General features: G+C 56.2%; 9 protein-coding genes across 9 annotated transcripts; 3 read left to right on the top strand and 6 right to left on the bottom strand.

Annotated features, from left to right (window-relative positions):
• Positions 1–317: 317 nt before the first annotated feature.
• L226DRAFT_606913 (uncharacterized protein) lies at positions 318–1,690 on the bottom strand. Its single transcript, XM_067685723.1, has 4 exons — positions 1,347–1,690; positions 1,146–1,284; positions 825–1,083; positions 318–762 (listed from the first exon to the last, which is right to left on the bottom strand). The coding sequence occupies exons 1-4, from the start codon at positions 1,486–1,488 to the stop codon at positions 436–438; spliced, it is 867 nt and encodes a 288-aa protein (XP_067542203.1). The 5' UTR covers positions 1,489–1,690; the 3' UTR covers positions 318–435.
• An 801-nt stretch (positions 1,691–2,491) lies between these two features.
• Positions 2,492–4,087, bottom strand: L226DRAFT_555791 (uncharacterized protein). The gene is made up of 4 exons (XM_067683080.1): positions 3,518–4,087; positions 3,321–3,459; positions 2,992–3,250; positions 2,492–2,919 (listed from the first exon to the last, which is right to left on the bottom strand). The coding sequence occupies exons 1-4, from the start codon at positions 3,657–3,659 to the stop codon at positions 2,602–2,604; spliced, it is 858 nt and encodes a 285-aa protein (XP_067542204.1). The 5' UTR covers positions 3,660–4,087; the 3' UTR covers positions 2,492–2,601.
• Positions 4,088–4,111: 24 nt separating this feature from the next.
• L226DRAFT_3179 (Las1-domain-containing protein) lies at positions 4,112–6,264 on the top strand. The gene is made up of 6 exons (XM_067673861.1): positions 4,112–4,343; positions 4,402–4,713; positions 4,778–5,145; positions 5,200–5,598; positions 5,693–5,786; positions 5,909–6,264. Exons 1-6 carry the CDS (start codon positions 4,230–4,232, stop codon positions 6,119–6,121), a joined length of 1,500 nt encoding a protein of 499 aa, XP_067542205.1. The 5' UTR covers positions 4,112–4,229; the 3' UTR covers positions 6,122–6,264.
• A 336-nt stretch (positions 6,265–6,600) lies between these two features.
• L226DRAFT_3154 (uncharacterized protein) lies at positions 6,601–9,223 on the bottom strand. Its single transcript, XM_067673845.1, has 13 exons — positions 8,948–9,223; positions 8,823–8,874; positions 8,700–8,748; positions 8,602–8,643; positions 8,491–8,539; positions 8,392–8,424; positions 8,322–8,336; positions 8,093–8,269; positions 7,980–8,033; positions 7,851–7,925; positions 7,677–7,801; positions 7,493–7,616; positions 6,601–7,420 (listed from the first exon to the last, which is right to left on the bottom strand). The coding sequence occupies exons 1-13, from the start codon at positions 9,065–9,067 to the stop codon at positions 6,842–6,844; spliced, it is 1,494 nt and encodes a 497-aa protein (XP_067542206.1). The 5' UTR covers positions 9,068–9,223; the 3' UTR covers positions 6,601–6,841.
• Positions 9,224–11,830: 2,607 nt separating this feature from the next.
• Positions 11,831–13,446, bottom strand: L226DRAFT_3327 (uncharacterized protein). The gene is made up of 5 exons (XM_067674013.1): positions 13,018–13,446; positions 12,577–12,964; positions 12,170–12,495; positions 12,017–12,112; positions 11,831–11,954 (listed from the first exon to the last, which is right to left on the bottom strand). Exons 1-4 carry the CDS (start codon positions 13,186–13,188, stop codon positions 12,065–12,067), a joined length of 933 nt encoding a protein of 310 aa, XP_067542207.1. The 5' UTR covers positions 13,189–13,446; the 3' UTR covers positions 11,831–11,954; positions 12,017–12,064.
• Positions 13,447–16,860: 3,414 nt separating this feature from the next.
• Positions 16,861–18,791, bottom strand: L226DRAFT_548856 (ribonuclease H-like protein; the record flags this gene model as incomplete). Its single annotated transcript, XM_067682635.1, has 5 exons — positions 16,861–17,857; positions 17,919–18,140; positions 18,366–18,434; positions 18,482–18,725; positions 18,747–18,791. The coding sequence occupies 5 exons, from the start codon at positions 18,789–18,791 to the stop codon at positions 17,226–17,228; spliced, it is 1,212 nt and encodes a 403-aa protein (XP_067542208.1). The 3' UTR covers positions 16,861–17,225.
• An 816-nt stretch (positions 18,792–19,607) lies between these two features.
• L226DRAFT_555795 (uncharacterized protein) lies at positions 19,608–20,805 on the bottom strand (the record flags this gene model as incomplete). Its single annotated transcript, XM_067683081.1, has 4 exons — positions 20,754–20,805; positions 20,574–20,687; positions 20,379–20,515; positions 19,608–20,323 (listed from the first exon to the last, which is right to left on the bottom strand). Exons 1-4 carry the CDS (start codon positions 20,771–20,773, stop codon positions 19,608–19,610), a joined length of 987 nt encoding a protein of 328 aa, XP_067542209.1. The 5' UTR covers positions 20,774–20,805.
• A 151-nt stretch (positions 20,806–20,956) lies between these two features.
• L226DRAFT_496599 (polyubiquitin-tagged protein recognition complex Npl4 component) lies at positions 20,957–23,509 on the top strand. Its single transcript, XM_067677571.1, has 7 exons — positions 20,957–21,034; positions 21,089–21,169; positions 21,219–21,337; positions 21,393–22,590; positions 22,652–22,897; positions 22,955–23,078; positions 23,137–23,509. The coding sequence occupies exons 1-7, from the start codon at positions 21,032–21,034 to the stop codon at positions 23,346–23,348; spliced, it is 1,983 nt and encodes a 660-aa protein (XP_067542210.1). The 5' UTR covers positions 20,957–21,031; the 3' UTR covers positions 23,349–23,509.
• A 283-nt stretch (positions 23,510–23,792) lies between these two features.
• Positions 23,793–26,236, top strand: L226DRAFT_606920 (uncharacterized protein). The gene is made up of 3 exons (XM_067685724.1): positions 23,793–24,421; positions 24,506–25,223; positions 25,624–26,236. The coding sequence occupies exons 1-3, from the start codon at positions 24,185–24,187 to the stop codon at positions 26,001–26,003; spliced, it is 1,335 nt and encodes a 444-aa protein (XP_067542211.1). The 5' UTR covers positions 23,793–24,184; the 3' UTR covers positions 26,004–26,236.
• Positions 26,237–26,322: the final 86 nt, after the last annotated feature.

The raw sequence follows: 26,322 nt of genomic DNA on the forward strand, positions 1-26,322 counted from the left end.
GTAAGTGACGCTTCTACAGTGTACTTCCTACTTGAACTCGCGACTGGGCACGAAGACAGCGAGCAACAGGGAAAGCCGGCCCGGATTATAGAGGCAGGGGAACAAGACTTAGAAAGATTGACGTGCGGGCTGCGCCCGTCGGAACTCCCTCGGCCAACTTCTCTCCCTCGTCCTCATACGGATTCTCAAGACCGGGATTCCCATTGCCTTGAGGACATATCCGTTATGATAAAGTAGTACTGTTAGTTGCCTTACAATCACACAGATGGCCCATGGGAGGTCGCAGTGTCGGATATGAATTAATATGAGGTTGACGAATACGGGACAATAGTATTAAATTGTGATAAAAGCATAGGCCTAGGACAGGGTACAGAGGGTACGTCGCAGTCCGGTAGCAACACGAAACAGGTCCGCGCGTATAACTCGCAAGGGCGGTCATCTCCGAGTCATACTCGGCATCATATACGAATCACTTGAGTCCTCCGTCTTGTCATAGACCGGCACGTCCCTGCTTAGCGGCGTGATCATGCCTACAACAACGTAGATGATCACGGCGATGTACTCCATGAGCACGGACATGATGAGGTAGATGCCCCACTCGGACGACACAGAGCTGAACTTGCCGAGGCCATCGTTATTCGGGGCCGACAGAATCTGCTGGCCGTTCACGATCGCGAAGGGATATGGGGCGAACGCGGAAAGCACGCTGAAGAGCACGCGGACTCCGAGGAAGGGGAGCGTCGCGGTGATGCCGATAAGCAGCTATAGCGGCAGAAGAGGCGTCAGCACTGCTGCCTGGTGTGTGAGGACACGCGGATACTCACCTGGCGTCGATAGCGTAAGATGAGATGTCGGCTCTGCCAGCAGATGAACGTCATGCCCACCGTGCCGACGTACATGACGATAAAGAGGATGACGCCGACGTGTCGCTGGGTGGTCGCGCTGTCGAGGGAGCTCTGGGACGTTGCGTCGCCTGCGCTCACGCCTCCACTGATGGCGAGGGCGAGGCCAATGGTACCAACGAGGCCTACTATCCGCAGGCCCCTCGAAAGGACTGTGTTGTCCTCAAGTGAATATTGCGTTCTAAAGAAGGGAAGGGGTTAGTGATATCTTGCAGGACGATTATCAGCACGACTCCAACTCACACTGTACGCAGGAAACCGAGGGACGCCGTCATTAGTGGGGAGAGCCCGGCGGACTCCATGATCGAGTATATGGTGCGGTCGGTCCCGTTCGTTGGGTTGTTCTCGGAGAGGATGTGGGTAACGCCTCCGATGATACGTACTGGTGGGATGACGTCGGTTCAGTACTTGAGTCTTTCTCTAGACAGGGACAACTTTACGCACCTATGGACAGGACGACAAGAAATATCCATCCGGCCTGGCGTCCGAATCCATGTCGAAAGGATAGCAAAGCGCCAATGAGAAGGATAGGGATATAGATGGTGATCTCCACCGCAGAGATGATTCCGCGTGCGTCGAGGCCCATTGGAAAGAAGAGGATGGGAGATGTGTATGGCCGGCTGGCTACGAGTTTGGTGGTTTATATGGCGGTGGGTTCGGGTATGCTGTCTGATATGGAAGTGCCCTCACTGTTGTCCTAAGACGAGGAGTTCCTCCCGGAAGATATACGACACTGCCAGCGCCCATACCCACTACGTCCTCGGGCCGAGTTGTCTGCTCTGACGGGCACCGGAGGAGGGCTTGACTCGAAAGAGTCCACATATATTGACATACCCGTGTACGCAGCCGTCAGACTGAACATACCCGAGCAGGGTGCGCGGCGCTAGGAGGCACAGCACCTGCGTTGTGCGTCTCACCGGAGGTAGAAGCGTACTTGCTCGTCCGTGTACTGCCCTCGCAGACCGGGTCTCTCATAATAGCACCGGCGTCGCACACGGGGTGGAGAGCATGACGCAAAACAAAGTTGTTGCTAGCAAAGCATTTTCCAAACGTTGCATCATCTCGGGCCCGACAGAGCTGTCTGAAGCCGGCTTTAATGCAGCAGCATAGCTTCCATAGTCTTTTCGTTTGAGATTTTCAACATCAATGCAGTCTGGATGGGGTACGTACCATGTCGTCCGGGGATGAGGGTGGCAGGCGCCGGTCACGAACTGGGCAGCTACAGCGCGTAAATCGCCACGTGGAGGCGACAATCCATCCTACATAAGTACGGCCCACATGAAGTTTCGGAATCGCCACAGGTTCCGTAAGCGATGCGAGGTTGTTACTCGGTTGGAAACCAGTACCTTGACACGTGCCAGAACAGCGACGAGTGGACTTGCGACTGAGGCAGCGAGTGGCAGGAGTAGCCGGCCCCGATGATAGAGGTAGGGGAGGTGTGGCAAACGACATTGTAGTAAGGTTGGCCCCAGACGTGCGGCGGGCTGCACTCATCGCGAGCGGCGAGGTCCCTTCGGTAGCTCTGCACGCTGCCCTCATCATGAAGTATCAGGATCGGGACTCCAGTTGCTCTTAGTATCAGTAGCTTTTCCCACAGATCCGGGCATATTGATTGAAGTTCATGTACAATAGTGGAGTGGTTCTTCACCCTACTCTATGATTGCATGATTGACAGCAACCGCGGCAACCAACTCTACCGTCACCTGTAACCCGACATCATATACGGCTCGCTCGAGCCCTCTGCCTTCCCATAGTCTGGGGCGTCCCTGCCCAGCGGCGTGACAATGCCCACAACGACGTAGATAACTACGGCGATGTACTCCATGAGCACAGACATGACGAGATAGATGGCCCACTCGGACGACACGGAGCTAAATTTGCCGAGGCCTTCGTCGCCCGGGGCCGACAGAACCTGCAGGCCATTTACGATCACCAGGGGTGGGGCGAATGCGGAGAGCACGCTGTAGAGCACGCGGACTGCGAGGAAGGGAAGGGTGGCGGTGATGCCATTGAGGAGCTAAAGCAGTCCAAGATGCATCAGCACTGCTGTCCGGTATGCAAAGGCATGTACGCAAGCGCGAGTACTTACTTGGCGTCGATGCCGTAGAATGAGGTACCGGCTCTGCCAGCAGAGGAGCGTCAAGCCCACCACGCCGACATACATGACGACAAAGAGGATGACGCCGACGTGTCGTTGGGTTGTCGCGTTGTGGAGAGTGCTCTGGGTCGTCGCGTTACCTGTGCTCACGCCTCCACTGATGGCGAGGGCGAGGCCAACGGTGCCAACGAGGCCCACTATCCGCAGGCCTCTTGTAATCAGTGCGTTGTCTTCAAGTGAGTACTGCGTACTGAAGAAGACGAGGAAAGGTGAGTGACATCTTGCACGACAGAACGATTATCGGCATGACTCCAACTCACACTGTACGCAGGAAACCAAGGGTCGCCGTCATTAGTGGGGAGAGTCCTGCCGACTCCATGATCCCGTATATAGTGCGTTCGGTCTTGTTCGTTGGGTCGTTCTCGGAGAGGATATGGGTAATGCCTCCAATGATACGTACTGGTGGACCACGGTTCAGTTTTTCACAAAACAGGAACCACTTGAAAATGTTGCGCACCTATTGACAGGATGACAAGGAATATCCATCCGGCCTGGCGTCCGAAGCCATGTCGAAAGGATAGCAAACCTCCGATGAGAAGGACAGGAACATAGATGGCGATCTCTACCGCAGCTATGATTCCGCGCGCGTCGATATACATTGAAAAAGATGTAGCAGGAAAGAGGATGAGCGGGGATGCGAAGTTGGTGGTATATATGGCGGTGGGTTCTCGGAGTATGCTGTCTGTTATCAGGAAGTGCCACTGTTGTCCTAGGACGAGGGGGAACTTCTCCCGGAAGATACACAGCACTGCCAGCGTCCATACCCCACTAATTCATCTTGCCGAGCTGGGCTCTGACACCGTGGCTGTACCGCCAACAAGTACGCAGTCGACATACCCCAACGCACCCGTTTCACTGAACATACCCGAGCGATCAGTGCGCGCTAGACGACACAGCACCCTCGTGCGTCTTATCGATGGTAGATCGTTTTGACTTCCCCGTGTGTGTACTGCCCCCCGCAGATCAGGTCCTCCTCAGTATAGCACCAAGGAGTGGAGAACATAGCGCAGACATAGACGTGGTTCGCGGCCGTAATCATGGAGCTAGCGGTGTCGGAAGCGCGGTAGCACAGCTTCGGCGCGTAGTCCCCACGTGGGAGCGACAAGACCAGCGCTTCCCTCCTCTACCAAATCTTTCCAAGTTCGGCAGCGGCTGAAAACGTCGCGAAGATGCAGCTACCCCGCCGCGTCCCATGGGAAAACCTCACAGAGCTAGAACAAGTCTGCGCATGGATATACACAGACGAGAATGACTTGGATGCGAAACAGCGTGCAGTAGACAGGGTAATCCCATTCTGCACATCCTTCGCGTTCTCCTACTCCAGCTGACCCGCTTCTGCAGTTAGCTGCTTGGAGGGCAGCAGTAGCTCTTCCGCATGCACTCGAGTCAGCACATACAATCTTGAGCGTACTACTTCAAGACGGCACTACGGCTTCGTCCTCGACGTGCCTCTCCCTCCGGATGAGCTATGCGTCCTCCATCATCCGGCTCGTGAACGGACTCGTCGACCCCCTCCAGCTCGGTGCATACGCTCGTTCCATCCATAGCATTGCCCAGCAGCTAGGCCTTCCACCATGGCTGGTCGAGCTTCGCCATGCCGCTACACACGAGGATCTACCAAGCCTGGAGGTCCTTCGTGATGCAGCAAAAGAGGTCCGTAGCCTTCATGCCTCTTCTCATCACGCTCGCCTATAGCTGACTAGCTTGATTTTCTAAGGCCATGACGTGGTTACTGCATAACTACTTCCTTCCGACGCTCAACCCCAGCGCACCGAGCACGGCTCCTGCGCCTCCCCTGCGCCCGATCGCCCCGCTACTCAAGCAGTATAAAACGCTCCTAAAGGCAACAACTCGCGACGCGACCCTACACGTCCAATACCGCGCTGAAATTACCAAAACCCTGCGAGATATCGAGCGGTGGATCTCGGAAGCAAAAGTCGCGTCGTCTGCCACAGGAGGTGTCGCCTGGGACGACGCCCAAGATGAAAACGACGACTCGGAGGAAGATGCCCGCGAAAAGTCGGCGCTGGACAAGCTCTGCGAGGCTTTGCTCGAGAAGGGCATGCTCGTCCCTCTGTCCAAGAAGTGAGTGACCCTCCTAGTCCTGTGCACCCCTGATACACTAACACCCACTCGCAGGAAGCGCATATCCCCCGACCAAGGAACCCTCGCCCTCCCGCGCTCCTCCATCGCCATCTGGTCACCCCTGCTCAGCCACCTCCAATCCCTCCACCCAGCCCTCCCACTGCACCTCGTCTCCGCCATCACAGCACACCTCTCCCGCCCCATCTCCGCAGGAGCAGCAGCGCCCAACACGGATTTCGGCGCCGACTCAGTCTCGCTCGAGATGGCCCTCGACGAGCCCAAAACGGACCCCTCATACGACATCTGCCTCGCCAGCTGGGCCAAGTGGCTCATCGACAACTGCACAAGTGGCACCACAGACCCAGACGAGGCGACCGAGCTCCGGGAGAGCATCGTCGTGCGCATCGTCTCCGCACTACGCCCGGACCGGGTAGAGCGCGGTGCGTCCAAAGCGTGAGTGCTTCCTCCGCCGCCCGAGTAGTCAGCGCAAATTGCAATCAATATCAATGCTGACCGTTGCCTTGCACACCGTATCGCGGGGTCTTAGCGCGAACGCCTTGCTACAGGTCATCTCCGCAGAACGCCCCAAGCTCGCAGCTGCGCTCTCTATCCTCACCCAAACCCCCGCCCAATCGTCAAAGGTCAGTTTTCCGCCTTCTCGTCTTCTCAATTTTCTCGCCTTCTGGCCTTCTGGCCTTCTGCTCTCTTCTGCTCTTCTCGCAGCCTCATGTACAGTCTCCTGACAACGCATCTTTGGCCACAGGACTGGGACGAGAACGTCCTCGCCGTAATGGACACGCGCCTGACCACCTTCCTCGCGCTCCAACGCGATATTTCTCCCGACACGTTGGACGCAGCACCCGCATCCGCACCCGCGGGCGCAGAAGTCGTCCAGCTGCCGCCCGGCTGGAGGAAGCTGAGCGAGCGCGATGGCTGGCGACCCGCCCCCGTCGGGGTCTTTGTCACCTGTTCTTGAGGCTCAAGCTCAAGACTTTGACGTGGACACATGCACATGCACATATGCTTCGCCCCTTGGGTCTTCGCCGGGAGCCTCGAGGCGCAGAAGGGTCCGGCATCGGGACGGGGCATTCTAAGCCCCGCGACAGGTACAGGTGCAAAGTCCGCAGTCCTGGTAGACATGTATGTGGTAGAATACACTCGTAAGGCGTAGCTGTGCGCGGTCCCGAGAAGCGGATGCGAATCCAAGAGGGACATATCCTACGAAAGGGTGGGGGTAACGATCGTGGTGATGGGCAGCCTGCATGTCCGAGCAAGCGCATGGGTCGGGTAGTGAGGGAGCTCAAGTCCGTGAACGTCCTACAGGGCCTATGTACAGTGAAGCCGCGGCATCGAAGGCGAATATGAGACGGAAAAGGCAGCGGGCTTGGAGGAAACAACGAAGGGGATCGTGGGTGCGGACGTGGCGTAGGCGTAAACAAAAATTGCACAGATACACGAGACATGCAAAACAAGCAGCGGGAACAGCGGAGCATGCGACAATACGGAACCAGAGGAGGCGAAACAGATATGAGCGCGACACGACAGGATGTAACGTGAACTACTACTAAGCACTAACGTGAAGATATACCGGTATACGTACTACCCCCAGAAATTACAGTATATACAAACCCCAATAGATCACATAGATCACTCAACCAACCGAGACTGGGGGACACCAACATCTACTAGGCACGTCCTATGACCCACCATTCGACGCCACCCTAGGCTGTTTTGCCACCAGCCCTCGCGGCTGCCTCCTCTGCCCCTGCAGCGTCGTTGGCTGGGGTCTCGCGGCCGCCGACGCCTCCCCCGGCGGCGGCGGCTCATACTGCGGCGGCAGCTCGACAACCTCCGTCCCGTCCGACGTGAACACCGTCACCGGGGGTGGGCGCCCTCCGTCGTGGTGCACGACGTACACCTGTGGGTGCTGCCCAGACCCGCCGATGGGCGAGTGTGGCATGGGTAAAGACGGTGCAACCCCGCTCGTGGGTGTTACTGCGCCGCCGACTGTCGGGGCGCTGCTTGAGGAGCTCGGGGTGTACACATGTACGGACTGCCGCTCGAGTGGGGGGCTCGGCAGTCCCGCACGGTCTGAAGAAGAGGGGTTCTGGGTCTGGTGTGCGGAATGTGGCGGTGAAGTCGTCGAGGCTGTCGTGGCAGCGTTGTACGGATTGTATGGAATAGAGTCGCTCGTGGGGGAGTAGACGTATGGATCGATCTCCCCCGGAGAGCTGTGCGGGCGCTGGAAGGTGCCAGACGCACTGGATGACGGAGGCTGGAAGAAGCCGTACGAGGAGGCGTTGAGCGGCTCAGAGGACTTCCGCCGAAGCGCGAGGGGACCCCCTACTGCACTGTATTCTGGCCCGCCGCGTCGTCGGTAGAAGAGGAAGAAGCCAAGGGCGCCGACGACGAGACCTACAGCGAGCGAGCCGAAAGCTACGCCGATGGCTCCGCCTGTTGAGATGCCGTTACTGTCGGCGAGACGGCTGTCAGAGCGAAGGGATGTGCTGGCACACAGAAGCTGCACTCACGAGTCTGCTTCAGAGCCCTCGGATAGGCATGTGGTAGAACCGCCCCCGCCAGAGTGCAGAGGTCCATTCGTCCAGGTAAAACCGGTAGAGTCGACGACGGTGAGCCAGAATGGTAGACCGAATGCCTGGTACAGGGTCAGATGAATGTGTATAGAGCGATGCATGCGTACTCACGAGCGATACTGTCCAATCAACCGTGTCCTGAGTATCGGAAGTGAAGTTAATCGGAGGGCGAAGAGCAGGCGCAATCTTGTTCCCGCAGTCAGAGAGAAGAATCTAGGCTCCAACGAATTGAAGACATACGGTATATGTGAACGGAGGGGTGCCGTTATTTGGCTTGATCGTGATATCGGTGCACTGCGACAAAGGATGTCAATTGAACGCTATGCTTGACGCACGTCGCTCATGTCGCTCACCTGATCAATCCAGCCATACTGAGACCATGAGCCATCCTGAGTCTTTGCTGTCACATCCAACGCTCCAGGTGGATAGGTGAGGTTCTGGCATGTTGGAGGGTTGTCGAGCGTGGTATTGGGTGGCTGATAGACAGTGTAGATCTCTTGACAGCCGCCGCTAACCCCGTTACTCGCCAACTGGCATGATATATTGGAACTTGCCCGCTCGCAGCATGTAATAACTACGCACCATGCATATCTGGAACTGAGCGTTCACAATGAGCGATCGTTGTGACTATATGCGCACATATACCACTCACTTGGGTCCCGGGGATGAACGGAACAGGCCAATTCTGTTTGAGGTCATTGATCATTCAATCAACCTTACCCACACGCGGGAGAACCATGGCTCGACATACGAATGACGTCCCGCTTCCTGCGGGGATCACAAGAGGAACAACGAATGCCCTTGGAGGTACGATCAGCATCCCCATATGGGAAGGCAGATGCTAACAGTCAAATTCGCTCACGAGGTGTAGACCTGGAGGTAGTATGGGGCGGCGGGACTTGGACTAGCAGTTGCATGTATCATGAGCAATTGCGGAACAGTATATGGAGGAACACGCACCCGCTAGCAGTCCCCCGACTCCACGATATGGGCAAGACGTCGCATTGTGCTGGATAACCCAGCGGCAGCGCATAATAGAATATTGAGACCCATGGAAAAGAGATGAAATGAAGTAGCACGCACCAGCTGTTGGAATCGGGGTGGCCTGGCCATTCGACCAAGAAAAGTAGAAGCCCTAAGGGGAGATGCCGCAAGACACGGTTAAATCGGCCGTGACAGATGGCCCTGGCGGAGGGAGGCGATCTCACCTGCTGCATGGCCTCGACGACTTTTGCCGAGACGTCCGGAAAGAGACATTGCACCCAGAGGAAGCCGATTGCTAGCGTGGACAGCAGCGCATTCCTGCGCGTGGTGGAGGACGACGACATTGGCCGGGACTTGTTGCAGTGACACGCCGCCCGTGCAGAGGTGAGCTGCCGTTCCCAGAGAGAAAAGAAAGGAAGCTAAGGAGTGGGGCGGGCGCAGACTGCAGAGTCGACAGAAGAGAGATATGGTAGGTGAGGGAGGGGCTGAAGGCGGCGATGCTTGCGCGCGAGCGTCCTGGGACGCAGCTAGTCGGGCTGCCTAGGATTGTGCACACAGGCCGCCCGCGTGGCGTCTAGCCTCGCCTGTGCAAACCCTCCTTGACTTGCTCTCTCCGCTGGTTCCGAGTCCGACAGTGCTCACACGATCCCCTCGGAGCCCAACGGACATGTCTCTGCGATGTGTCTGCACAAAACTTTGCCAGAGGCAGACGAGTTCCCCGCGCACAGACTCAAGCGCGCCGAGGGCGGAGGTCGCGCGGCAGAGGGGCGGGCCGACTGTCCGCATCAGCTCAGAATGGCAACCGCCTCAGATGACATCACGTTATCGCAACCTCCTGACGCCTTCTTCCTGCTTCCTCGGACTGCGGCATGCAGGGATGCATATACACCTGTGTAGCTCCTTTTCATCTCCTTCCGCTCAGCGCGCACTCTCCTCCTAGACCGCGAATATGCCGTGTGTGGTCCGTGCGCTGCTGCGCACACCGTGCGACCCGCGATACTCACATAGGCTTGCATGGCCGTCATAATGGCGGCTGCACACGCAATAGAAAGCTCTGAGGAAACCGGAGTGCATACGCCAGGAGCCTTGCATGCTTCCCTGGCACGCAAGGCACGTTGCGTGCCTGTAGCCGGTCCTTTGGCACAGGTGAGTGTTGTACAGAACAGGAGGTCACCTGTTCAAGGTACCGCAACTATGACTAACCACAACGTTCGAGGCATGGATATGAGGGAAAGTGCGTGGACATCCTGCACCCTGACATGGCCAGCAATCCGCGATCTGACCTTCACTGTTACTCACGCGCACGACCCGCAGTAACACCTTCGAAAAGGAACGAACATTCGTTCCCATTCCCGCCTGCGCACGTGGAACACGACATAACCCTGTTCGATGATAGGATCCGACACAACTGGTCCCGTCTCAGACACCACGGCGACCTTCCAGAATGCCGGAATCAACGCTGACAATCGACTAGGAAAAATAAAACATAGCCGGAAAGGCCGCCGTCCTTCAGGTTCAGCGCGTAAGCAGTCAATGCACCCGAAGGAGGTTACACACAACATGCCCTTCCGCCGAGTGCGCCATGAGTCTACGACGGCCTTCCGATAGCGAGCAACATGGGATTGCGTGATTCAAGGGTTCGCCACGTAGAGGACCGTTCGGCGGGCGCTTCGAAGATTCGGCGGGTTCCAACGACATTCCAAATGGAAGGTGTCGACGACGAACGCCGGACGAGCACACATGCAACAACCCTCAACGAGCGGGCAAGTGAGAAAGAGGAGCCAGGCCCAGGTCGTAACAGTTGCGAAGAAGTGTAATGAAGCAAAGCAGCCCAGTCTTGCGATGGCGTCCACCGAATTTGGATATTAGTTGACCCCGGGTATGTTACTCACTTTGTCACCCCGTTCCAATTAACCAGAACCATCGGTCCCAGTCGTCGTTTCTGCCAGCAGTTGAATGGGAGCAAGATCCAGGAGGGGCTGAGGGTAGCATACAGTAATAGAGCCACATACCAGACCGCCTTAGGAATCGTTATACGCATGCCGTTAAGGAGGCCATCCTCCATCAGACTCACAGGACCTTGGAGCGCGTCGGGTTCTCCGCCGAGGATCTCCATGGCATACCATATCCACGACGGAGCTGTATGGCGAGTGTTTGCTATGCGCATGGTAGCCTCGTTGTCACCCACCGGCAATCCCTGCACATCTATCATCGGCAATCGCATCTAGACAGACAAAGCTACCACCGCCCAGGAATGCGGGGCAGCTGGGCCACTGGCAGCATCCGTCGCTCGGCGATCCAGCCAGAGAAGGCTTCTCCTGTCATGCGCCTGGCGAGTCGCTAGAGGGATCGTCAACCGCGGCGGCTTCGACTTCGAACTTGGAACTTCCATCTAGGCCGGTCATCACCAGCACTCCCCGATGCTGTCACTGTCAACATGAAGCGACATACCGACACGGCTTCTTGCTTCTTCCCCACAGGGCCACAGGCACTTCGATGCCCGATGAGTTACTGTGGCAACTTGCACTCTGGCCTGAGCTGGGCTTCGTGGGTTCGTATCGCGGCATGCTAGGGTTCTGGACCCCGCCGAACATCCAACGTCGACGTCAACACTGGGGGGCGTAACCAGGCCACCACTTGGTCAGTACCGGTCGGTGCCCACTCAGCATCAGATACTCACCACCTGACATCACCGTCAGCTTCACCGATGCTAAGATGTCGATGAACTTCGAGCACTAGTGCGCCCTCTAAGCGACCCGGACTTGCACATTCCAGGCGGAACAGGCCCCAGGTCCGACCGGCGCCCTGCTTCTAGTGTTCGGGCGGAGGAGTTGATCCGGCGTGTTGACTGCAAATGGAGCATAATGAATCCGGGTCAGAGATACATCATACTGTCGCGAATCAATCTTTCCCTCCCATGCCCTTATTGCATTCATTCGCTTGTAAATCGCGCCGTCATTGATGCTATCTTGCGCGCACCGGGTGGCCAAGGACTCGGAGGTCGGCGTTCGGGGCGGCGCAAGAAGCCCACCTAGGGGGAGGGTATCTATTCGTTAGTTATACATATCGTACATGCTTCTAAACGTGCTTTACAATGTCTCAATGTCAATGCAAGAATTAGTGGCGATAGACGTAGACGTATCGCGACCCTGGAGATAAACACCGCCCGCGGACGGGTTCTGAATACTAGTGTACAGTTAGGCTGTGGACCGGCGCGTGGTCAGTTGACGGCTAAAGATGGCTTCACTGTCAACGTCCGACACCATCGCAGAATGACCGACGCATGCACGAACCTTGCGACTGCGAACGTACATTATCATACACCATACCCACTCGGGGCATCAAGACTTGACCAAGAAAGGCACGATTTGCACTGTGCACAACCAGAGCTGCATCAAATGGAGGCGTTTCAGTATCAGGGCCATCCCAAACGGAGAGGCACGCACAGTGTACAGTCGGAACGACACACGGTCCGACTCGGGCTTGTCGTAAGCGACAAACCTGGCACCGACCAGCGCCGCGAGGCCGACCAGCGTCGCGGATAGAACCAAGCCAGTGCCCCAGAACGCCACGATGAAGGTGGACCAGGCAACGAGGATGCCAAGCGTAACGATGCGACTCCCGCGAGGGAAGAGAACAGGAAGCGTCTTCCTGCCGACCAGCCTATCGCCGTCCGTGTCCTCGAAGTCCGGGGCGTGGATGGTTGTGAGAACGACGAGCGCGTTGATGAGCTGGGCGGCTGATATCGATGATTCAGGGATGCAAAGGTTACCTAACAGGAACGCAAGCGAACATAATGAGCGTCCTGCACTCGCGAAGCAGCCGGTGTTTCAGCGAGACTGCGAAGACTCACCCGTGCAGCCGACGTACGTCGCACCCGCGTTGAAGGCAGCGTATCCGAGTGCGTTACAGACATGCCTGGGGACCCAGTGCGTGTCCAGTCCGAGCTCGTTGTATGCGAGAGTCGCGGCGATGAGTGCGGCGCTCGCTAGTGGCACGTTGAATTTAGCTGAAAGCAGCAGGCAGGGCACGAGCATCGCGCAGCGCAGTCGCCATGCTGCGTTGGACGTCATGCGCCTCGAGGGTATGGGACGCCAGGGTTTGTTAGCAGCATCCTCCTGCTGCCCAGCACACTGATTGGACATGCAGAACTGAAGCAGGTGCACCCATATCCAGAGGAGCCTGAGGCTCAACTGCGAGAGAGGGAGGTGCCCTGGGGCAGCGGCAGTGCCGTAGAGCAGCTGTTCATCAACACGTCAGAATGATGACTTCTCGGAGTGGTCGAATGACACACCGTGGGGACTAAGATGGTCTTGATATCGGAGCGCGTGAAGAGGTAGAGAGTATAAGCATGGCCTAGGAGTTGGTCACGAAGGGATACGGGGGATACTGGGAGGTTGAGCTGAATACGGCGGAGGGAGTCACTGCACTGAGCGAGAACGGAGGAGGAGGGAAGGGCGAACATGGCTGTTCGTCTGGTGCTGGCATCGCTCCTTCTCCGCGCTATAAATCTGTCAACTCACTGTGAGAAGACGCATGATTGATTCAGCATGGTTCCTCTGCTTCACATCACCGTGTCTAGGGCGAGAGGAAATCCTGGCCCCTTGGTACCAGCATTCCATTCGTGTCGTGGTGAAATTGTAGATCAGAGGTCGCCCTAAGCAGTTGTAGGCTCAAGTGGATACGCTGCGGAAATTCTAGCCAGGTCGTCTGTCGGGCGCATTAATCTTACCTCGGATCTGCAGAAGTTCCGTCGGCGTTGGAGGAGCGGCAAATCCGCATGAACGCCGAGGAGTCGTTCAGAGTCGTTTGTTACGTATGAGAGGAATACTAATCGTCTGCGAAGCACTTGTCTAGACCACTCACTGGTTCTCCTGTTCAATGTCATGTATCGTGTGAACGTTTGGAGGTGGCAGTTCCATGTGCTTGCCCACGGGGAGATCGGTCTGCGGGCAGCAGGCTCAGCGAAGTTCATCAGTCAAGGTTCACGTGCGTACCTGTCACGGATGTTACGTTGGACAGGAATAGCCCGATGAGAAAAGAATCACATCCCCGTCTCTTCTCAACATCTGATAGCCACTTCTGGGCATATCGTCCAGCGGACATGAGTGACTGCGGCAACCAGAAGGCGGAGTCCGGATGGACTCTTCAGTCGGAAGATTCGCGACCACAGGGAGGTCCTGCTCAGGTCAGTAGGAGGAACAGATCAGCGGCGCAGTAATGATGACGTACAGCATGGTCTCGGATGTTTGACTGGAACATCTCCGCCGAAAGTCACGGCGAACCACAGAGATACACAAAGTTGGGATAGTCTTGAGCTATCCTCGATACGCTGTAGGTGAATGGTGGCTCCGCATTTGCCCATCTTCGGGCTGATAGATGAGGATTTGGTGCATCAGGTCTCCTCCGGGAAACAAGTTGTAGCGAATGTCACGTACTTGGCCTGGGCTAGGACGGAGGCAGGCCTTTCCTAGCTTCGTAGACAGCTTCTACTACTTCGACGGCATTATCGTACCGAGCTCCGTATTCGTCTGTTCGCTTGTTCGACGGGTCCTGCTGAACTGATCAGCGAGATAGCCGCATGTCCCATGGATTCAGGCGCCATCAAGCCCGCACCATAAACGGCCTTACGAGCTGCCCGAACATGTGCTACCAACCTTTTGGCGTAATTCAATGACCTTCTGAAAGGGGAAATGCATACATCGGTAAGCAGTGGGCCCGACGGTTCTGGCTGAGGGTTACGACTCACCATAAACCGTTAGGATGGTGTACGTCCTATACCCTCCGAGTTGGATAGGAGCGAAACATCAGAAACGACAATGTACGAAAACATCGGGCATATGAACTTCTGAGCACGACTTGCCTTACTGTGCTGCGATGTGCGCAAAGCCCTAGAGCTACAACGGAGCTTGGAACGAATTCCGAAGCCTAGCTCGTTGTCATCGTGAACAACAGTCATTAGGCCATACCAGGCAGGCCTCGGTAGGAGGTCGGCGCTCCCGGCGCAAAGACTCGAGGGTCTCGGGTTCGAGGAGCCGAACGGGAATCGAATGGATGGTCTGGAGCAGGGCGCGACGTATGGAGGGGCTAGATAACGGTGATGTGAAGGTTGGGAACACTTGGCTGCTGCAGGCCTCAAAGTAGTCGATGCAACAGCTTTCTTTCGGTGGACAACTTCAGGCACGCACAACAGTTGACGACACGAGCCATGGCCAGCTGCAGCGTAGTCATCTCGCTGCTACGTCCACGTCATCAGCCGAGCTGAGCGCCGCGGCGGAGTCGTGATGATAGCTTAGCCTCAGAAATCAAACACAGACTGCAGAGCGAACCGCTCACGCACCTCTACACATCTCAAGTCGACGAGAATGGTGGCTAAAGACAAGTTGTGCGACATCGTACACGTGTAGGAGGGTGCGATGGCCCGTTTTGTTTCGGTCTTGTTCCGCGATCTAGCATATTATTGGGCGCCTATCTGCCGCTCAATAGAAACATACATCCGAAGGACGGCGACCCTAGGCTGTAACCACAATCCTAGTACTGACGGTTCTCGTAGCAGCAGCAGCAATCCGTACGCATAATATCGGGATAGATAATGCTGAGGACAAATCAAGCATAGCCGTGGCCTACGCCTGCCAGTGAACAGCGCCGCCGGCGGGATTCGCTAATTGGCTAACAAACTGACATATCCACAGACGACCAGCCCAACGAAACGCATTGGAAGGGTACTCTGTAGTATCCTCGCAGTTTTTTGTAGAGGCGTAATTGAGATATGTGCGGATGCTCAACCACCTCTCTGGATCACTCCGTCAAGCGGCAAGTTCCTGCACAGGCGCAGCAGAACATGAAGATCAGGCTGTCAAGACGTCAAAATCGAGATCGACGGCCCAAAGTGAGTCAATAGCATAGTCAATCTACTGTGAAAATCTGGCTCAGGTTCGGAATGAACAGACGTCCAAACGCTATCACCTCCCTATGTCGTGCGAACGCTGCATCGCGGTCTCCCGGGTGCACCTTCCAGCAAACATCCAAGGCCGTGGTGCCGATATTTTCCGAATGAAGTCGTTGGACCGATCACGGAAGATCGAGGATATGACGTCATGATGAAATCTTTACGAGGCCTCGCTCTTGAGCTCACCACGGACAAGTAGGCAAGACATAAATGTCAACGCGGCGGTTCGGAAAGAATGTATGTAAAGTTGGCACGGAATCATCCATTCCCACACCTGCTTCCAGAATATCAGGCAAGCTGTCTCCAAGAGAGCATTGCGCCAACCTGCCGGAGTAGCAATTCGGACGATTGACCCCGAAGCCGACTGCCTTAGCCACGGAATCGATGACCTCAAGAGCAAACTTGCAGTGTCTCTCTGCCGATCCGCCGTATTCGTACGTTCGCTTGTTAGTCACATGGTGGATGTTCGATCGGTGAGCAGAGCTTCACAGATACCCAGAGCAGCCTCCACCAGAAATGCGCGGTGGGTCTGTGATAGCGTAAAGCCGCGGTCAACGACTTCTAGGCAAGGGCTTGGATGAGATGTGGCACTGTATCATGTTATGGGCTGTGTCAGTGAAGAGCCAACTGGCGGTTGTACCTCCCTAGCAGGCGTGGAAGCCATGTACGTGTAAAGTCATTCAACCACGGACTCAGGTTCGATCGTCGTGTGAAACTAATGGGACGCACTACGTCGACAGCATCTCTGTACTCGCCTGAACCCGGTTCTACGGGGAGGTAATCTAGCTTGGCAACCAGCCAACCGAGTAGGTGACAATGAGCCGGAGCCTCCATTCTCATACCTAGTATACAGACGTTAGACTGGTCAGAGAAAAAGAGTATTGGAACAGATCAACCTTCGAAGGGGATCCTCAGACTCGACTTACCCGTAAGACCGTCTTCCGCTCTCGCAGACCAACGCATAGGGGGAGTCGCGGGGGCAGGCAGATCGTGGTACTTCCACCAGGCTAATCTCATGTAACCCTGGAACACGTCTCGCATCAGCGTACCACCTCTGAAGAAGCGTAGAACTCGCCTTAACTTCGCCAGTGTAGCATATGCCCTACATGTTGTTACCACCTAGCAGACCCAGACGTAGCAGCTTACCTCAAAACGTCCACAGCATCATACCACCACGTGACTCTATATCCATCCGAAAGCAACGAATGTTGCAACAAGTACTGGCATACTGTATGAGTACAGATACATGAGAGGAGAGTATACCCGCGTGAACAACGCACATGACGTTGAAACATGGGGTGCGGTGAGCATATACGGTGCGAATCTGCAGACGCATAGACACAAAACAAATACCAGCATAAGCGTGAGTGGAGGGGAAGGAAAGCGATATACGACAACAGCAAATCCGAGGGTCAGGTATGAGTATCGGCCCCACACTGGGGCGCGACGGAAAGAGCAAGAGACGAGGGCAAGAGCGGTGAGGATCAAGACAGGGGCGTACAGTAGCGAGAAGAACGCAAGGGAGAAGCAGAGGCGCATGGGTGTGACGGCACTTATCCGGTCGTGGCTGCAATAGCGTATCCGCGCCCACGACCTCTGCCGCGACCTGCCTGGGTGTGTGCCGGTACAGCACCGGGCATACCACCGCGGAATACGCGTGGCCGGGTGGGCTGTGGCTGCCACTGACGAGGCGCCGACGAGCGCGGCAGGCGCGGAAACCCGTCCATATCCGTGGAGAACCCAGACGGAGCTGACCTAACGTCACTCGCGCGAGGGAACGATTGCTGGTATCGGTGATTAGGCAAGAACCCAGGGGCGGGGCTGGGAGAGGGAGACGGCGAGTGCTCCTTCGCGCCGGGCACGAAGTTGGGAGCAGTGGGAGACAGCGGTCGTTGTGGTCGTGTGCGGTTGTGCCGGCCCCGGAAAGCGCGGAATGGTCTAGCAGACCCTTCGTGACCCACAAACTGCTCGTTTTCCACCTTCGGAGGACGAGGTGGGGGAGGGGGGCCGGGGTCGTAGTAGGGATTGTATGCATGCCAGAGAACGCCTGTACTTGGCTGGTAGAGGAGACCGCAGATGGCGTCAAAAGAGTACCACACTCTGTGAGGCACAGGAGACATGTCTGCCGCCATTGCCACCAGCCTACTGTAAAGCACAAGTCCAGCATGGGAATCATTTGCAGCATCTGTGGTACACCAAACAATGAGCGCTAGGAATGATGGTTGCGTGGATGACGGGATACGCACATTCTTGTTGGCGGGAATCAAGAGGCCTCTCCCAATTGCTGATCTGCACTTTGCCCTTGTACAGGGTCAACTCCTCGTACGTCTCACAGAGTCGCGAAAGCCCGATAGGGTTGGCGTACTTGCCCTTCCACCGTTTGTTGTCGACGGTTCGCGCGAGGAGGGACAGATCGACGCAATTACGGGTATCGACGCCATGGTCCATAAACAACTTCTTACAATCCTCTGTGAATTTGTAATTAGTCTACAATGGTATGCCGGGGCCATGCGTAGTCAAAGTCGAATAGCCGTGGCGACGACGATCCATGGAGCCGCGGAACTGTCTTAGTTCCCTACCGCAGCACGGACATCAGCTCGCGGTCCGGGAGAACCGAGAGATTCCAGTCATTAGGAGCTCTCTCGGTCCCACTTCTTCGACTTCGACGAACCATGGAGATCGAGATGACTCACTCTGTATTCCTACACCGGCCTTCACTACTTCTGGATCGCCCAGCAGCGCCTTCAACTTCTCCGGGAATGCTGAACAGACGGTGAGAGGAATGCATGTGCAAAATTTGTTGACTTACTGGTCATGAGCGCGACGTGTATCAACATTATGGTATCCTCGCTCGCGAGTTGAACAAGTGCGACGGGGTTTTCCGGGTTGCCCTTGATGAAGTTGGGCCTCCACTCGAGATCGAAGCCAAGGACCTTGGTGCTGAGTCGTGAGATAGCAGCGTCGGCGGCCTCTGCGCTTTGGATGTAGAGCATCCGGGTATTAGGAGACTTGGTCGTGTACGAGTAGAGGTCGTAGACACGAGGCTCTTCGGGCTGCGTGATGTCGGTTTCGACACTAGACGTGCCCTCGGAGAAGATGGAGGTGGGAGGGGAGGACATATCTGAGGACGAGGTGGACGCAAGAAGGACAGACATGGTGGGTTATATGCCGAGCATGGACGTCGAACAAGGACCAAGGTATCCGGTGCGACTGACAGGCACGCAACAAATTGATTGGCGGATGGATTTGTTTCGTCAAGCGGATGCAACAAGAGCGAGACTCAGACAGTGGAAGGCGGGTAAGAGGAGAATGGGCTGAAGAGAGAGGAGATAGCCAGGGCCGCAATGCGGCAGGAGAGGAAGAGGAGACACGGTTCGGGATCGCCTGTTCTAGATTCTAAAGTCCGCTGCTTTAACGGGCGCTTCTTCGCATACAGGACCGTTGACCGCGGAGGTATCTCTATTGATGAGTCTGATCAACATACCACTCCAGAGAATCACCTCAGCAGCCATGTCAGTACCACAGAGAAGCGAGAAGGTTATACGTTCAGGCTTACTCTACCATCCATCACGACCGCCTTAGGTATCAGGAACTCGAAGCTTTTTTTTTGGAGGAGCGTACTTGCCTTTGAGTCACTATCGAGGAACTCGAAGCTTATCCGGCGGAACCTCGAAGAAAAGTAGCTACGACAGTGAATCACCAACGCAGGTACACCAAGAAAACACACAGAGGTATCAGTGCGCTTTGTCATGTATTCCTTTTCAGTCATGGCAGCGAGCCCGCGATATGAGTGTAAACAGCCCCTAGTTCAAAAGCATTACCTTTGTAACAATATGACCCTGGCAGAATGGGACGGATATGCCTCTTGACGATGATATGAAGCAGAATGCCAACACGTTATATTACACTGCGCAAGGAGTGGACGTCAGAATACATCACTGGTCGCAATCGAAGTACGTGATATCCCAGTCCTCCATTTCAATCACTGGCCCTTCCAGTATGTCAGCGTCATCTTCGTATATCTCCTTCAAATCCTTCACAATCTCATCACTGACGTCCGTCCATCCCTTTAGCAAGAAGTCAGAATTGTACCATGGTGCCGGCCTGTCCATCGTGCTGATGAAGAATCGGTCTCCCGCCCATGGCCCACGATGGATGTCGATGTCGGTCTGCAACGCGACCGAATCATCATACGACCACGCAATGCGCAGAAGCAGGGCATGTCCGAGATCCACCCTGCAGTTCGGGAGGAACGGCTGTTCGTCGGCTGGCTTGCCCGCGAGCTCTGCGAGGGCTGACGCGCGCACGTATACTTTCTTGGTCACGTTGAAAAGGGCCCAGTTGTCTCGATGCGGATATGTCACTGATACAGCCGCACAGTACAGGGATCGATCGCCCTTGGTCATGTTGTGTAGACGTTGCCGGAGGGCCAGTGGCCAGGTGTTCATGCCAAGGTACAGCGAGGTGAATTTGTCCCCACGGGAGAGCAACCCGGCATACGCTTCGCCGTCTTCATGAGACTCGGCGGTCTTCTTGAGCTGGGCGCGTTGTGTCGCATTCATGATCTGGTCGGGGAGATCGTCGATTCTCGCGGTCGCCGATGCATGCGATGCGGCAGCCGTACCAACCCGCGGCCTCAACTGCTTTGTCACTGTGCAAGGAGTGGCGCGAGAGGATGAGGATCCGTCGGCATGTTATGGCAAAACATGCGAAGTCGGTGAAGTGTCCGGTAGCAAACCGCGCGTAGTTGATGATCTCGAGAAGGAGTTCGTTTGGTAGAGATAGGAGACCCTTTTCATATGTCCGTTCGGGGACGAGCTTGTAGTATGCTAACAACTTCGGGCTATCGTCTATTTTTCAGTTACTGTCCGAATCAACCACAAGGAACGACTTTCACGCACCTTTCGAAGGGAATTGTAAGGCTCCTAACCAGGAATTTCTGTTTGTTGAAGAAGAATTCACCAAACTTCAGGCCCCCTTCGAGCTGCCCGATTTCTCGTCTGCTGATGTTGAAGCTGGACATAAAGGCGAGAATCAATGTGAGTCCTGTGTATGAGGATTACCGAGACTCAACGACGTACATCTTCCAGTACTGACCCATGGTGGACGGACCAGAGACAATATCGATCACTTAGCGCTCGCTCCGAGAGATCCATTGTCTATTGTCTTCAGAATCGAGTTTGTTCTTTAACTTTAGTTTCGGCGGGTGTATCACGTGCCCGTGCATTTAGAGTTGTGCTTACCTAATTCACACACGACGCGTCATCTCGCACTGAGGTCATCTTGATGGCGGGCGACGCGTCTGGCTCGTTCTTCATCTTCATCTCTTGTCGTTGACCTTCATCGCCCTCATCTCATTATGGTTTGCATGGCAGCTGTGTTGCGTGCTGTACGATATCTCTAATGAATCTAATAGCTCATCCGTATACGTTCAAGAGACGGGAACTATCGTTTCGAATTCCAGCCAACGTCTGACATATCAGAACTTGTAGCCAAGGTAGTTCCATATCCTCCAGATAGCCAAATACACCGCTTATGTTCGCTAGATCTTGGAAACCGCACCGGAAGCCGATCCCCACACCGTTACCATCTCGGACCAACCGCGAGGCAATGAAGTGCCTGTAACAACACTCAGCGGACGTGATCTGCAGACATTAGGTCTCAAGTACGTGCCACTTTTCGTTTGATGCATTCCTATCTTCATTACGTGCCGCTGCCAGGCATGGGGACTTGCTTTTCGTCTCGTACCAGACACGTTCTGCCTCCGAGCCTGCCCCTGCTCCTCCTAGCGCCGCTGCGGTAGATACGGCAGCTCACGGCGCCACACGTCTATGGGAGACCGTAGAGGAGGATGCCGTCGACAAATACTGGCGCATACAAGATGGCAAGATTCCCCGGGGACGAGATTCACGCTTCTGTAACCACGGTGCGAACGCTATGTGCGACTATTGCATGCCCCTCGAGCCCTACGACCAACAATACCACACCAAGAACAACATCAAGCACCTCTCATATCACGCTTATCTCCGTAAAATCACCCCCAAGTCCTCTTCATCCGCATCTATCACCTCTGTCCTTCCGCCTCTGACTCCACTCTCGTACAAGGTCAAAGTCCCATGCCCGACCGGTGGCCACGCCCCTTGGCCCGGTGGTATCTGTACCGCATGCCAGCCTTCCACCATCACCCTCCAGAGTCAACCCTTCCGTATGGTTGACCACCTGGAGATCGCCTCTCAGGACATAGTCGAACGATTCCTTCAGGCGTGGCGCGCAACAGGCACACAGCGGTTCGGGTGGCTCATCGGGCACTATGAACCATATCCGGACGTGCCCATGGGAGTAAAGGCTGTCGTGGAGGCTATCCACGAGCCTCCACAACAAGGCGAGGTTGATGGATTGGAGCTTGGCCTGCCTTGGGAAGACGAGCCGCGCATACGCGACCTTGCTTCCAAAGCTACAACACCTCTACAGATCGTCGGCTACATCTTCACCGACCTCCGACCCGATGAAGAAGATGGGACAAAGGTCAAGTACAAGCGACATCCTCAGTCGTTTTACCTATCCTCCTTGGAGGCCATCTTCGCGGCTACCGTGCAGAACGCGAACCCCCTGCCGAGCAAGTCCTCCTTCACGGGCAAGTTCGGCTCTCGGATGATCACAGCTGTGCTCACCGGTACTGAAGAAGGCGGCGTCGACATTGCTGCGTATCAAGTATCGGAGCAAGCGTGCGCTATGGTCGATGCGGACATGATCGAGGCCAGTGTGGACCCTGGCATCGTGCGCGTGAAGGAGGAGGACCGCGACCCGAACTCTGCCCGCTACATACCCGATGTCTTCTTCCGCTACAAGAACGAGTACGGTTTGGACGTGCAGAAGAATGCTAAGCCGTGCTTCCCGGTTGAGTATCTTTTGGTGAACGTGCGTACCTTTTTCCTCCTTACACCAGATAGGGTACATCCTGACATCTACGCTGTGGTAGGTATCTCATGGCTTCCCTCAATCCCCCTCGCCACTCTTCCGCTCCGTCGATTACAAGATTGAGAACAGGCCTGGATTGGAGGACCAGACGACACAGAACGCCCTCAGTCGACTTGCCGATATCCAGGCGTATGACGTCCATGAGAGTGGGGCTGGTGGCGACCGGTCAAAGCGACAAGCTGTCGCGAAGCTCATCAGCGATTGGCACCTGGTCGCATTCCTTGGTACTACGGGGCTCCTAGGGCCGGTAAGTCATCCTATTATCGGTATTTGTGACGATATGCTAAGTATCCCCTCCTGCTAGGACGATATGCGAGTACTGATACGAGCCGCAACGGCGCCGAATCTGGAAGACGACACGGTTTTGGATGAGCTCATACGGACGGAAGGTTGGCAAACCGTCATGACGTTCGCTCGCGAGTCAGCACGTAAGTTGATCTATGTCTCGTTCGGGTCCACAGCACATGGGACTGATCATATCCTCAGCGCAACGGCCATCTGGCGGGCAGTTCCCAGGCAGCAGCGGGGACCAACCTATGGACACCGACGACATCCCTCCAGAGGTGTACGACCAGATCGCGAGGGAGAGCGGCGGGGCGCCGAGCGGAGGAGGTTCGAACGTACGTATCTGCCCCCATTGCACGTTCGAAAACACGCACTCGGGGAGCGACTGCGAGATATGTGGCCTTCCTCTGTGATCAGGTTGTGCGCCAGTATAGCGCGTCTTATTCGCCCGCCATTGGAGTTGATAACAATAAATGTATGTATTCCCCATCAGACCACAGAGTAGTCTACATCGCATTTGTACAATACATACTCACGTCGCACCCAATATACATGTCAAAGTCTCTCTGCCAGTTGTCAGGCTGTGCCGGCATAGTGTGGGACGATAGCCTCGAGGGACGCGTCGCGACGCGTCGTGTCGTATATTGACAGGAGACGCCAAGGCACGTGACGGCGTTGCGTCGCGCGAGTGGCTGGCCAAGTGTCGCAATCGGTACGCCCGATGGCGCACTCGGGGGTGTCCCACGAATCAGCTCGTGCGCAATGCTCATCCTGTACGAAAGCTTGCGTTCGTGTTGCGCCGTCTTGCCAGGTATTGCAAATCGTGGATGGCGAGCCCTGGTGCGAACACCCAGATGGGCGATGTTGACGTCGTGCGCGAGGCCGCTCTTCTCCCATTCGCCACGGAGGCTCTTGCGCTCGTGCTTGTTGTGTCGTTTGTGCCAGTCTGAGCCCTGTTCTGTCCAGTGTCTTGTGTCTGATTAGCTGCCGCGAACCCTCGTCCTGGTCGTGTCATCCACTGCATCTGCTTCGAATCCCGTTCTGCCGCCAGCTGCGCGTGGACACCGGAGGGGTTGCACATCCTCGGTCCCTGATTCCCCGTGTGCATCTGCTCCTCGGTTTCGAATTTGTATATTCGCTGCGATTCCGCCACCACGCGCCGCTCGCGAGGCCGGATCTTGATTCTTGCCAATCGCCCGAAGAGCACGTCGCAAAGTCGCAACTAGAGGGGGGGTTATGAAGACGTGCCATGCCAGGTCTACTCCTCGAACATATCACAAGCCCGAGCCCGGGGTCACTCCTAGACGCAGACCGCCCAGACCTAGACGACATGGAGCGCCATCCCGGTAATCCGAACAACAACCCTGGAGAAGGAGGGGGCGCAGGGCGGACAGGGGGCAAGCAGGGAGGAGGAGGGAGACCAAGGCGCGGTCGGTCGGCAAGCCAGCCAGGGGTTCAGCCTGTCGCGGGACCGAGTACACCAAGGGTACGTCTAGTTCCTCCCGGTGCGTTGCTGACTGGACGCACCCTTATCTCATCGCCTATTCCCGCCCCATTCTTCGTCGCATAGTTGTCGGAGATAGACTTTGGGCTTATGCAAGGTGGTCCGTTCGGGGGTGGGATGTTCCAGGTGCCCACGGGTTATGACGAGGACGCGATTGGCAGAGCGCTGCGCGCAATGCAACAGGACGCGCCTGCTAACCCCGCACTCGCCCACGCTCCGTCACAGCTCCCCTCGCACCTGTCGCAAATCCCTATGCAGCAGTTGCAAATGCCTGGCCAACAACCGCCGATGCAGCCGCAGATACCGGGGACGAGCCCGCAGCTGACAGAGATGTTCCTCGCGGCGCTGCCATATCTCCAATTCCTGCAACAGCAGCAGTCCCCGACACCAGTCCACCAGCCCCAACCCCAACCCCAACGTCCTCCACATCCGGCACAACAGCAGCCACAGCATACGATGCAGCATAACCCCTTCGGTATGCCGCCGAGGCCGCCGTCGCAGCCTCCTCGGCAGCAGACATTCGACTTCATGGCCCCGCTGCCTCCACATCAACAGCAGCAACAGGGTCAAGTCAGTCACTCGTTCTCTGCGGGCCACTTCGGCACGCTGCCTGCTCCGGAGCCTGGATCTCCGGCGGGAGCCATGATGCCTCCGCCGCCACCCCCGGGGCAAGCTTCGGCGAGCAACACACCGTCGCCAGAGGCGAACGCGGGTTTCGACCCCACCGAAATGGAAGCGGTCGCCATAACGGAAGACAAACGACGACGGAATACTGCGGCCTCAGGTGTGTACACCTCTTTGTACGGTGGCAGGTTTGTTAGTACCGCGTCGTCGAATGGCATGGGCATGCTGTGCACCACTTAACCCAGCGCGTGTGTCGAGAGCTTCAGTGGTCACTACACGCACAACATTGGGCTAAAGGTTGACGACAAGGGAACAAAATCCCCTAGAGAAACCTGGAGCATACGGTTGCGTCTTCACAATACCCTATTGGCGAGCCTTTCATCCAGTGCAGGATATGCCTTTCTATATAGTACGATCGGCCACTCGTGACTTCCGATGCAATTATGGCGGGCCAAAACACGCCGTTTGCAAGTACGCATACAACGTGGCTTGGCCCGTCCACTCCCGGGACAGAGCTCGAATTGTCGGAGACTGTATGGCTGACCTTGGCTTTTCTGCAGCGCGCTTCCGAATCAAGAAGAAGCAATGGACGCTTAACCTCGAGCGGACGATCTCGGACCTGTCTGGGCGGGTCGAGGAGCTCGAACGCGAGGCTTCGGAGCTGCGGCGGGAGAACGGGTGGTTGAAGGAGATTGTGATGCTGAAGAGTAAACGGCTCGCAGGCGTTGTGCCTGAGCTCGAGCCCTCTCCTTCGTCCGCTGCGTCTGGGTCCGGAAGTGGGAGCGCGGGGCAGGGCAGTGGCGGCACGGCCGGACCGGAGGGTGCGCGCAGTGGGACGTCGAGTAGATCGAATTCACAGAGAGGGAGTCGCGAGAGCTCGATGGATGTCGACCGGGTCGGGAAGGACGAGAAGGGGAAGGGACGAGCGCAGCCGCCATGAGCGTCGAGAGGAGGAGCATGTTGCGTGTTGAAGAGGACTACATACTTATGTACTTGCCCAGAGCTGCCGAATTCCGAATTGCTACTCGGCCCAATCTCTAATCGCCTCCAATTCGGAATTCCTCTGTACCTTATGGGAGCGTAGCACACGTGACCCCTCTTGCTGCCGCGCTCTATGGTGCAGTTCACTTAGACGCCACCACTTTGTCCAAGCCGGAATTCGTACCTCAAATTTTACCGGGTTCCTTCAATCTTTTGCCAAAACGCAGGGAATGATGAGGGGAAGAGAATGGCCAGCCAGATAGTCGATATCTTGAAAA

The sequence above is a fragment of the Lentinus tigrinus genome, assembly GCF_003813185.1.
Source record: "Lentinus tigrinus ALCF2SS1-7 unplaced genomic scaffold L226scaffold_1, whole genome shotgun sequence".
NCBI lineage: Eukaryota > Fungi > Basidiomycota > Agaricomycetes > Polyporales > Polyporaceae > Lentinus > Lentinus tigrinus.

What these genes read in the sequence shown, in the direction of transcription:
- L226DRAFT_606920 (XM_067685724.1), top strand. Translation starts at nt 24,185, where the DNA reads ATGCCAGGTCTACTCCTCGAACATATCACAAGCCCGAGCCCGGGGTCA. An exon ending in CGGGACCGAGTACACCAAGG is followed by an intron (nt 24,422 to 24,505) that starts GTACGTCTAGTT and finishes TTCGTCGCATAG; the next exon opens with TTGTCGGAGATAGACTTTGG. An exon ending in ACGGAATACTGCGGCCTCAG is followed by an intron (nt 25,224 to 25,623) that starts GTGTGTACACCT and finishes GCTTTTCTGCAG; the next exon opens with CGCGCTTCCGAATCAAGAAG.
- L226DRAFT_3327 (XM_067674013.1), bottom strand. Translation starts at nt 13,188, where the DNA reads ATGTTCGCCCTTCCCTCCTCCTCCGTTCTCGCTCAGTGCAGTGACTCC. An exon ending in GACGTACGTCGGCTGCACGG is followed by an intron (nt 12,496 to 12,576) that starts GTGAGTCTTCGC and finishes CGTTCCTGTTAG; the next exon opens with GTAACCTTTGCATCCCTGAA. An exon ending in TGTCGTTCCGACTGTACACT is followed by an intron (nt 12,113 to 12,169) that starts GTGCGTGCCTCT and finishes CATTTGATGCAG; the next exon opens with CTCTGGTTGTGCACAGTGCA.
- L226DRAFT_606913 (XM_067685723.1), bottom strand. Translation starts at nt 1,488, where the DNA reads ATGGGCCTCGACGCACGCGGAATCATCTCTGCGGTGGAGATCACCATC. An exon ending in TCTTGTCGTCCTGTCCATAG is followed by an intron (nt 1,285 to 1,346) that starts GTGCGTAAAGTT and finishes TCATCCCACCAG; the next exon opens with TACGTATCATCGGAGGCGTT. An exon ending in TCTTACGCTATCGACGCCAG is followed by an intron (nt 763 to 824) that starts GTGAGTATCCGC and finishes CTGCCGCTATAG; the next exon opens with CTGCTTATCGGCATCACCGC.
- L226DRAFT_555791 (XM_067683080.1), bottom strand. Translation starts at nt 3,659, where the DNA reads ATGTATATCGACGCGCGCGGAATCATAGCTGCGGTAGAGATCGCCATC. An exon ending in CCTTGTCATCCTGTCAATAG is followed by an intron (nt 3,460 to 3,517) that starts GTGCGCAACATT and finishes GTGGTCCACCAG; the next exon opens with TACGTATCATTGGAGGCATT. An exon ending in TTCTACGGCATCGACGCCAA is followed by an intron (nt 2,920 to 2,991) that starts GTAAGTACTCGC and finishes GGACTGCTTTAG; the next exon opens with CTCCTCAATGGCATCACCGC.
- L226DRAFT_3154 (XM_067673845.1), bottom strand. Translation starts at nt 9,067, where the DNA reads ATGTCGTCGTCCTCCACCACGCGCAGGAATGCGCTGCTGTCCACGCTA. An exon ending in CACCCCGATTCCAACAGCTG is followed by an intron (nt 8,749 to 8,822) that starts GTGCGTGCTACT and finishes TGGGTTATCCAG; the next exon opens with CACAATGCGACGTCTTGCCC. An exon ending in GAGGGCTCTGAAGCAGACTC is followed by an intron (nt 7,617 to 7,676) that starts GTGAGTGCAGCT and finishes TCTCGCCGACAG; the next exon opens with TAACGGCATCTCAACAGGCG.
- L226DRAFT_496599 (XM_067677571.1), top strand. An exon ending in TTGAGTATCTTTTGGTGAAC is followed by an intron (nt 22,591 to 22,651) that starts GTGCGTACCTTT and finishes ACGCTGTGGTAG; the next exon opens with GTATCTCATGGCTTCCCTCA. An exon ending in CTACGGGGCTCCTAGGGCCG is followed by an intron (nt 22,898 to 22,954) that starts GTAAGTCATCCT and finishes CCCTCCTGCTAG; the next exon opens with GACGATATGCGAGTACTGAT.
- L226DRAFT_3179 (XM_067673861.1), top strand. Translation starts at nt 4,230, where the DNA reads ATGCAGCTACCCCGCCGCGTCCCATGGGAAAACCTCACAGAGCTAGAA. An exon ending in AACAGCGTGCAGTAGACAGG is followed by an intron (nt 4,344 to 4,401) that starts GTAATCCCATTC and finishes CCGCTTCTGCAG; the next exon opens with TTAGCTGCTTGGAGGGCAGC. An exon ending in TTCGTGATGCAGCAAAAGAG is followed by an intron (nt 4,714 to 4,777) that starts GTCCGTAGCCTT and finishes TGATTTTCTAAG; the next exon opens with GCCATGACGTGGTTACTGCA.